Below are 10,383 nucleotides of genomic sequence, written 5' to 3'. Positions count from 1 at the left end.
ATAAATATCGAGAGAAATAATATTAATAAAAAAGATATTAATAAAATCTATAAATCTGCGCAAAGATATTACAATAAAATTGTAAATTTAAAATCTTCAAAAATTTATTAATCTTTATATAGTACTAGCTATTATTATTATTGTGTAAATAATTGTTATAGTTTCCATTACAAAATATGTCGGAATATTGAGATCAATTTAAGATGTCTTACGAGCATTGATACAATTAAATTACATATTAATTATTCAAAACTGAAAATAAATTCGACAAACAATGAGATGACTTTGAGGGGTTGAATATGTATTTAAATTCATACAGAATTATTTTAGCATTAAAGATCCAGCTTAACCATTTAGAATTTTCATTTCCGATTTGTGTGGTTACATTGCGGTCTTGTAAGATATTTTATATTGTTCCGTTGTAAAATTATAAAGCAATTTCTCAATTATTAAAAACTGACTTATTTGATAATCGTCAAAAAATCAGAAATTCAATTATGACAATGGTTAATTCTACATCATCATCTTTCTATTCGTTTCATTACAATCTCATAGCATTATACGTATCAGAGATATTGAGAGATCACATCATCACTTTTACTCGTGATTTCCGCTTTTACGATTGTCGCATGATCAAGAGATATCTCAAGTTCGTCCAAGACAATGAAGAAGGTAACGAAAAAAATCGAAGAGAAATCCCGCGTAAACGAGAGACAGAGTGGTGAGCTGGAGCATTGTGGTCGTGTCTAGTGTGGCTAATGTGGTTGTGTCTTGTCTGTTGTGTCGTCAGCAAGAGCACGCGGGCTTGAATCCTACCGAGTCCATGACACGCGCGTTGATTAGCGATGATAGTATCGCCCGCCAGTCCGCCCTTGGCCCTGTTCAACTGGGGTATGTACTCCCATTACTCCTTCCATCTTCGTCGTGCTAGGTCCCAGGAATCCGAAGAGTTGAATGAATCAATTCCGGAAATCGCGGAATTGATAACCGAGTTTCCAAATAAAATAACACATGATGATCCAGAAATTCGAGAAAGCAGATATTTGAGCATCTCTGAATCATGCACAAGGGGGAGGGTGCAAAAACACAAGATCAAATCCATTTTTACATTCCTTCTTTTCATCAGTATATTTTACTATTTATGATATATTTTACTATTATTTACTATAATTAAATCATTTATTTTTAATTCCCTTTCGTATATGATTAGCTACACTTTGGCAGATGTGTTTTTAAATAAAAGTATTTCCTTGAATTTTAATTATAGTTAAAAAAATATCAGCCTTTTTTTTGCAATTTTGGTTGTAATACCATTGATTCAATTATAATTCTTTAAAATCAAATGGTAAGTAAGGCTCATAGTTCATTTATTTTTGAAGAGATTTTAAAAAAGAATAAATATCGATACAAGGTGTATCCTAAGTATGCTAAAAGATTTAAGGGGTGATTCCTCACACACACATTCAATGATTTGCACAAGAAAACTTATCCGCAGAAAGTATGTACTAATGGAAGGTCTGCATTTTTAACACATGCTTTAATTTATTAAATCAGCTTTTTTTGAGGCCACATTTTCAAAACATTGAAGCAACGATCTTCTATCAAAATTATTCGATCTACTATAATCATTATCTAATATTACTTTTAGTTTCTTCGACGATATTAATTAGAAAATTCTCTTCTTAAGTAAGTCGAAGTTCAAAATAATGATTCATCTATAGGTATCTTACAAAATCTTTGTCTTACAAAATCTTTGTCTTACAAAATCAAAATAATAAAATAATAATGTACACGCCGTGTGCGCCACTTCTAATCCATGCGTAATGTGAAGCGCTCATTCGTTAACTTAAAATTGCTCTCATTTAAAAAGTTTGAATAATTTTGCCAAAGGAAAAAGTTGCTTCTTTTGGTATATAATATATTTGGTATATATAATAATGCTGTGCAATCCGCGAATTCTGGAACACCCTGAATATAAAGATAATGCATTAAAGTAATATTTGTTTTTATTATATATAATGTACATATATCAAAATATATATAGAGTATATTAAAACAAAATATATATAGAGTATATTAAAACAAAATATATATAGAGTATATTATTAACAAATATATATAGAGTATATTAAAAAAATTTTTTATTTAATAATAAAATTTAGTATGATAAATTGCAAAACAGGAATACACACATTACATCGACCAACAAAACTGAATATTTATGAAAAATGTCCCTACATAAAAATTTTTATGAGGGGCTATAATCACCTTTGGTATATAGCGAGTGCCACACGCTATGGATGATTATATGATTATAGCTTCTCTTATTGTTAGTATCGAAAGAGTTAAATTGATATTTTGATCATTTTCAAATCTACCCTCCTCTTTAACGCAGATATAACATAGACGTTATGTTTCAGAAGCTTGGCATTTTCATCTCCGAAATTCCTCATTTCTCGAGGAATTTCGAAATCCAGATTTTTAGATTATTTCGATGCTTGGACTAAAACGACAAAATTGTCCTCTGCAAATTCGAATTTATGCGACATTCGATCCCTGGAGATTTGGATTCTTGGAGTTTTTAACGCTTTGGATACTTGGTATCTTATTACTTCGACTTATTTTAGATCCTTAGAAATCTAGATCATTGAAACTATGTTTTCAATATTTTGGATCCTTAGAGGTTTGAAATTCGTGAAAATTTGAAACATTGAGTTAAAATCCTAGATTTGCATTTTTATCGCATGTTTAATGCTAAATATAAACTTTTTATTATACGAATATTCCGAATATTATATACGCAGTGTTATATGAGAAATGAATAATTATAACAGAAAATCAAAGAATTCCAATATTCGAACCTTCAAGGATATAAAGATTTAGAAAAATACATTGAATAGTATTAAAGGAATATAAGGGCTTGAAGTAAAATTTTACCCATACGTACATATAGTAAGAGATTTATTAGGTTGTGTATATAATCTTAATTTTTTCTTAATCTGAGATAATTGCTGGAAAATTTATATATACAGAATGAGTTATTTACTGTTATTTGAAAATAATTGAAAAAATATGCAAAAAATTTCAAGCAAAACGTATGTTATACACGTTGTACAGTTTGCAAAGAGACAAATCATATTAATTATAATCATCAATATCATAAATAAAATATACATAAAATCAGTTTTTGAAAAAAATAGATTTTTCAAGATCATGAAAATTATCGCCATTTTTTATGTAGAATTATATGATATTTTTTACATAATATGATTCTTTTATTTTTCTTAATATAAAAGTTATTCTTAATATAAAAATTTTAAAGTAGATTCGTTAAAAAATCACAAATAGTTTACAAATAGTTTACATCTGTACTTATATTTTATTCTTTATTTTAATATAAATATACAATATTTTGAAAATTATTAATTTTTTGATAATCAATACTCTTATTCCCAGAGTAATAAGAATAAATAAATCAATTGGTATAAAAAGAAAATAGATAGTTATTTTTCAAAAGACACAATTGTATACTATAATTAAGTACATTTTGTTTTTAAACAATTATGTATTTTTTCTTTCCAGACTATACAACTTTTTTTGAAAAATTTTCATTTTATGCATATTTTTTTTTTAGTTATTTTCAAACGATATGTTAAATAATTAATTTTTGTTTATATAGTGAAAATAAAAGAAATTAGAATGCTAAAGAAATTCTCTCTTTCTTCGTATACAACAACCTGATAAAAATATATTTATAAGCAAATCCCATGGCACAATTATCCGATCTATATACTGGATTTATTCCTGTAACACACGTTGTATGCTGTTTTGAAGTTTGTCGTTCAAAGAGTGTTTCAAGGATTCCTAGGATAGTTGACAGAAGTGCTCTGAGGTATGTAGAAAGAAAGAAAGATAGAGAGAGAGAGAGAGAGAGAGAGAGAGAGAGAGAGAGAGAGAGAAGAACCATGGCTACAGAAATCATCATTTCCCAAATTGGCTAGCAATACTACCGGAAAATCCACATCAAGCCATTAACCGATACAGATTGAAGGCTTTGCTACCGCCTTCGTTAAAGATCATCATCACGATGCTTCGTTTTCCATCACTGCAAGAACAAATTGATCCCCGTAAATCGTGATCGTGGCGAGTTTTTTACGCAGTTTTTTTTTGCATTAACCTGTGCACATATCTATCTACCGATAGATGCCCTAATTATCTGATTTATTGTTATCGCTTATTAATATGCCATTTTTTTTTTCGCCGTATGAGCAGCTTCGTCGCAGGAGTCATCCTGAGAGAACGCATCCCCGCATTCGAGCGCATGCTGTGGCGCGCGTGTCGTGGAAATGTCTTTTTGCGTCAGGCGGAAATTGAGACTCCTCTAGAGGATCCTTCGACAGTAAGTAATCGTATCGCTCCACTTTTAATCGAAGAATTTAAAGTTAAGATTGTATCTGAATAAATCTTATGAGTTATGAATTTCATAACTCATAAGATTAATAATTATATATAAAACATAAATGATTTATTTCAACTTATGTTTTAATCAAAGAGTCCAGTACTAATTCGAAAATGATGGATTTAGGGAGACCAAGTGTACAAGTCAGTCTTCATCATTTTCTTCCAAGGTGATCAGTTGAAAACTCGTGTGAAGAAGATCTGCGAGGGCTTCAGGGCGACTTTGTATCCCTGTCCAGAAGCGCCAGCTGATCGTAGAGAAATGGCTATGGGCGTTATGACTCGTATTGAAGATTTGAACACTGTGAGAATATTATATTTTCTCATATCAACTTAATGAATTAATTTTTTAATTAGTTAAACAACTTATTGTTTCTGAAACGGATTGACCTCATACTTTTTTTTACTCTCAAGCTTTTAATTCTTGGTCAACCTCTTTTGAAACATACACGAGATGAGGATTTGAGTCAAATACAGGGTTCACTGAGTTGGGATCCATCTCTCACATGTCATTACATTAATTCTATTATTAGCATTATTAGATAGTAAACTTCAATATTGATATTAAAAGAGTCTTAATATTTGTCTTAATATCTGATAAAAAATTTGTTGAACATATATTAACGATGCAATCTTGGTTTCTAGGTCTTAGGACAGACGCAGGATCATCGTCATCGTGTTCTCGTAGCTGCTGCAAAGAACATCAAGAATTGGTTCATTAAAGTTCGCAAGATTAAAGCAATCTATCATACTTTGAATCTTTTTAATTTGGATGTTACTCAAAAGTGTCTGATTGCCGAATGCTGGGTACCTGTCTTGGACATCGAGACTATCCAACTAGCGTTAAGACGTGGGACGGTAATTGACGAACATCATTTCATAACATTCCTTTGCTATTTCAACGATCTTTGTATCGCAAAATAAAAAATTAATATTTTTTCATCTCATTCTCTAGGAACGCAGCGGAAGTTCTGTTCCTCCCATTTTGAACCGCATGGAGACTTTTGAGGACCCACCAACATACAATCGAACGAACAAGTTTACGAAAGGATTCCAGGTGTTGATTGACGCTTACGGGGTTGCATCTTATCGTGAAATGAATCCCGCGCCCTACACCATTATTACATTCCCATTTCTGTTTGCAATAATGTTTGGTGATACTGGCCATGGCCTCATTATGTTCTTGTTCGGTGGTTGGATGGTGCTGAAGGAGAAGCCATTAGCGGCTAAAAAGAGCGATAACGAAATCTGGAATATTTTCTTCGGTGGCCGTTATATCATCTTTCTTATGGGCATGTTTTCCATGTATACCGGTCTAATTTACAATGATATATTCTCCAAATCTCTCAACATCTTTGGCTCTAATTGGTTGGTGAACTATAATTTGAGCACCATTCAGCACAATAAAGAGCTGCAACTGAATCCCAATTCGACGGATTATATCGATTATCCGTATCCGTTTGGTATGGATCCAGTGTGGCAACTGGCAGAAAATAAAATCATCTTCCAAAATTCGTATAAGATGAAGATTTCCATCATCTTCGGCGTGATGCATATGTTGTTCGGTGTAATGGTGGGATTGTGGAATCACATGTACTTTAAGAGGCGCATGAATATTACTTGCGAGTTTGTGCCACAAATAATTTTCCTTTGTGCACTATTTCTCTATATGGTGATCCTCATGTTTATCAAATGGATCAAATATGGTCCGAAAAACGATCCGATTGATGGTCCCGGTTGCGCACCTTCGGTTCTCATCACTTTCATCAACATGGTTCTTTTCAAACCTTCCACCAAAGTCGGCAATTGCGATCCATACATGTATGGCGGTCAGAGCGGCTTGCAAAAGTTTCTGGTGGTCGTAGCTCTGCTCTGCGTACCATGGATGCTGCTAGCAAAGCCGATTTTGATGATGCGCAACCGTAGAAAGCAACATTATCAATTGAATAATCATGGTGCTGAGAACGGCGACGTGGAGGCTAGCATGGGAGCTCTTCAGCAGAGCGGAGGTGTTACTCAAAGTGGTGGCCACAAAGAGGAGGAAGAAGACATGACGGAAGTGTTCATCCATCAGGGCATTCACACTATTGAGTATGTTCTTGGCAGCGTGTCGCATACTGCATCTTATTTACGTCTTTGGGCCCTGTCTTTGGCCCATGCCCAATTGTCTGAGGTGTTGTGGAACATGGTAATGAGAAATGGTCTGGCGAGGGAGGGTTGGGATGGTGGTATCGTTCTCTACGCTGTCTTCGCCTTTTGGGCGGTGCTCACCGTAGGCATTCTCGTACTTATGGAAGGCCTTTCGGCATTTTTACATACACTTCGATTACATTGGTAAGATCCTATTCACGAGATGTCTCATATTTTTTCCTGATTGATTTATTTGTTTATTAATTGTTATGTGCAAATGTCATTAAATGATTTATTTGTTTAATTAATAATTGGTTTAATTAATAATTTTATTAAGTGATAAATTTATTATTGCTGTAAACTCATCAACAATGCTCATGAAAATATATATTTTTAATTCTCGTTTTCTATATTCCAGGGTAGAGTTTCAGAGCAAATTCTATGCTGGTTTGGGTTACAGCTTCCAACCGTTCTCCTTCGAGATCATCCTCGATGCTGCACAGGCCACTACCGAAGATTAAAAAAATTAATCATCGTTAATTAATAACTAGCCTCGCTTATTAATATAAACGCAAGGGCGTTATGAATTCAATAGCTGTTGATTTATACAAGTCAGTTATGAATAATTAAGCAAAATAACCTTTACGAATATAAATGTGTACTCAGATTATAATAATCGATCGAAAGAACGGGAATTAATTTCCTCTTTATCTTGTATAGTCTTTTAACTATAAACTGAACTTTGATCGAACCACAAAATTTGTAACGCACACAAGATCATGACAAGAAAATATTTTCATGATATTATGAATTTCTTCCTTGTGGTCGAGAGATTAGATTATAATTAGATTATAATTCAAGATCTAAAACCTTTCTCTCTAAATGAAGTATGATTTATACCTTTCTCGTCCGTTATCGTCTAATATTAGAAATCTCTCTTGCAATTTTAAAAACCTTTATGTGAGCAGTACAAAATTCTCTATGCACATCGTAGCATCTGTAGATCTGAAAACAAATGTATGTCGCATTGGCGACCGATTGATGTTATTCCATATATCTGTACGTAATAAAAAAATGTGGCATATTAAAAAGTTAAAATTTAAACTCAGTGTGAAAACTCATTGACTTGTAAATCTGTACCTTTTTAATATACTGGACACAGCGACTCGTATGCAATTCTTCCATACTCCATAAGATTTCTAATTCTTTGCTTTTATGCTCTTTTTAACAGCGAAATCCGATTGTTTGATTCATCTAACAGCACGGTATTAACCAATCGTATTAAATTAAAATTGATATAAAAAATAAATTATAACTAAAAATGACTTAAGAGAAATTAGTTATAATAACTGATATTTGAAAATTTATAAAAGATAGGAAATAAAACGAACATTAAACAAAACTAATATTGAATTAAATTATGACTAATCAAGAAACAAACTATGATTCAATTTTTTGAGAATATTCAAGAAATTTTTATTATTCAAAGATTTATTTTAAAAAAATGGAAAGAAACTTCTAAAATTTCTCATGAAAAATAAATTTACATAAAAAAAAAACTAATTTTAAATTATTAATTTAACATATTAAAACAAAATGTCAACTGATTAAAAATAAACTCTAATTTTTTAATAAAATTCCATAATAATAAAAATAGTTTTGTGACTACAAGATTAAATGAAATAAAATTTCTATGTAAGCATTCATTGGTTGATTTGTAAACAACCGTATTTATAAAGTGATAAGATATAATTCGTCAACAATTGGAATATATTTAGACCAACGAAGTTACCTGCAGACTAATGCAAAATTTTATAATATGTATAATGCGAATTTGTAGCATGATTAAAATTTTGTTTATAATTATGTATATAAATTATAATTATCATGAATATTATAATTGTAAAATAAATAATTGTAAATTATAAATTTTTAAATAGTTTATTGAATTTTTATTGCAAAAAAAGTCAATAAAACTAAATAATAAAAAGAACGTAATTGAGAGAACGGAAATTTCTAACTTCCTTGTTTCAATTTTTAGATAATATTCGAGTTATATGATAACAATTCTGATTTCATAATATGAAATTATAACAAAAAAACATACAATGATCTCAATCTTATTACCATTAATTTTATCACCATAACAATTCTAATTCAAATTATCTTTGTATTTTGTTCCTTCCTCCAGTTCGGGCTCTTCCTCCATCTGACCCGATGATATATTCTTATCAACCTGGACTTCGATTGGTATATAGCATGACGCACGCGTCACTCGGTTTCGGTCGGTCTTCCCTTGCCGTCTCCGAGCAGTCCCGATCCCTCGGCGGCCGCTCCATCGGCTCCATTCGCTCCAGTCGCTCATCGGCGTGCGGACGAAGTAGTGGTTTTTGCGTCTCTTCGGTCGATCTCTATCTCGTTTCCTCATCTGTATCGAAGAGTATTTTTCAAAACATCATGGCATCTGTGTGCATCATCGGCTCCGGCAACTGGTGAGTCTCGGAAGAAGAAGATAGTATATGAACCTCGTTCAGCTAGACGTTCCAGCCAAAGAAGAATTGCATCGACAAGCGCGGTAATCGATTCGCACATGCAGATGTTGGTGTACGCTAAACGCTTATTGTTTACTACACGCGCGTTCCGATTACACCATGGCCACGCCGAGGTGCCTTCGGATCTGATAGAAAGAATGTCTTGATCTCGTGTGCGAATGGAGTTCATGTTAATTGTGCGTCGTACAATTAATGTCCATTTCTGTTATCAATCACGTGCTGAGCGGGAAAACTATCGTTGGAGGCGTTGGAGCAATCCGGCGCGAGTTTCGTAGGTTATTCCGCACGCAGTACTCAAGAAATTAATTAGAATTAGAATTAATATCGGAAGAAAGCAAGACATTACAAAAATAAAAATTGACAATTAGTAAAATAATTGATTTATAATTCTTTATAAAAATTAGCGCATTTTCCACGACTTTTGTTGCAATGTATGACAACAATTCTGACTCAATGTATCTTTCTATTTTCTAAACATATATTTATGTATTATTTAATGTACTATATTAGGGAAATTACTTTTGACAACTTCGAAAGAATTCGAATCTTCCGAGTTAACTTTGAACTATCGAAGTCTTATAATTTAAAGTGCCTTCGAAGCTTCGAATCGGAGCTTCAAAAATATATTTGTGCGAATAGAGAAAAGAAATGAAAATATATTCGTAATTTATAACCGTAAATACGAGTATGTTTTTAAAAATAAAAATATTAAATTATAACTATATAATTTTGATTTCTCAAAGCTTCGAAGATTAAAATGTTCAAATTTCGAAGATTTTAATGCTGAGGCTTTGAATCTTAGAAGTTATATAATATTCAGAACGATAAAAGCGCACTTTTATTTCTGAAATTCTATAATATGTGTGACATAAAATATAGTATGTTAACATTGTTGTAAGCGCGTTCTGAGTTTCGACTTTTACGAATCGAAATGTCGAAACGAATTATAAGTCTTACACTACACAAGGTTCCATAAATCACCCGACAACGCTTGTGAGCAGGTAGGACCTATATAATATATTTAAATATTACATTTTTAATAATATTTGAATAATATACAGGGTGTCCTGTAATTCATCCAATAATGTTCATAGATAGGTAGAGTGGACTAAACTGAATCGAAAAGTCCTCTACCATTTTGGAAATTTCGCAATAGTTAACAAGATTAGTTAACAAGATATTAATTATTAAAAATTGCCGAATATTGATCCTTAATAATTTTTTTTCAAATACTAATTTCAAT

General features: G+C 31.9%; 2 protein-coding genes across 6 annotated transcripts in view; both read left to right on the top strand.

Annotated features, from left to right (window-relative positions):
- The window catches only part of LOC108686458 (V-type proton ATPase 116 kDa subunit a-like), a 29,531-nt gene extending 21,839 nt beyond the window's left edge, over positions 1–7,692 (top strand). For 3 of the 4 annotated variants that reach the window (XM_018191786.1, XM_018191785.1, XM_018191782.1), the window contains exons 4-8: positions 4,273–4,399; positions 4,586–4,762; positions 5,104–5,316; positions 5,414–6,792; positions 7,007–7,692. In XM_018191786.1, coding sequence (XP_018047275.1) covers positions 4,273–4,399; positions 4,586–4,762; positions 5,104–5,316; positions 5,414–6,792; positions 7,007–7,109 — 1,999 coding nt within the window. In that variant the 3' untranslated portion in view covers positions 7,110–7,692. Of the gene's footprint in view, positions 1–790; positions 892–4,272; positions 4,400–4,585; positions 4,763–5,103; positions 5,317–5,413; positions 6,793–7,006 lie in introns of all 4 variants that reach the window. The other variant, XM_018191783.1, reaches the window with a different exon arrangement.
- Positions 7,693–8,941: 1,249 nt separating this feature from the next.
- LOC108686447 (glycerol-3-phosphate dehydrogenase [NAD(+)], cytoplasmic-like) overlaps positions 8,942–10,383 on the top strand; it is a 38,317-nt gene continuing 36,875 nt past the window's right edge. For both annotated transcript variants that reach the window (XM_018191761.1, XM_018191762.1), the window contains exon 1: positions 8,942–9,080. In XM_018191761.1, coding sequence (XP_018047250.1) covers positions 9,046–9,080 — 35 coding nt within the window. In that variant the 5' untranslated portion in view covers positions 8,942–9,045. The remainder of the gene's footprint in view (positions 9,081–10,383) is intronic.

This window comes from Atta colombica, unplaced genomic scaffold (genome assembly GCF_001594045.1).
Source record: "Atta colombica isolate Treedump-2 unplaced genomic scaffold, Acol1.0 scaffold181, whole genome shotgun sequence".
Lineage (NCBI taxonomy): Eukaryota > Metazoa > Arthropoda > Insecta > Hymenoptera > Formicidae > Atta > Atta colombica.
Note: the sequence above shows the minus strand (reverse complement) of the source record. Positions and strands in the feature narration are given on the sequence as shown.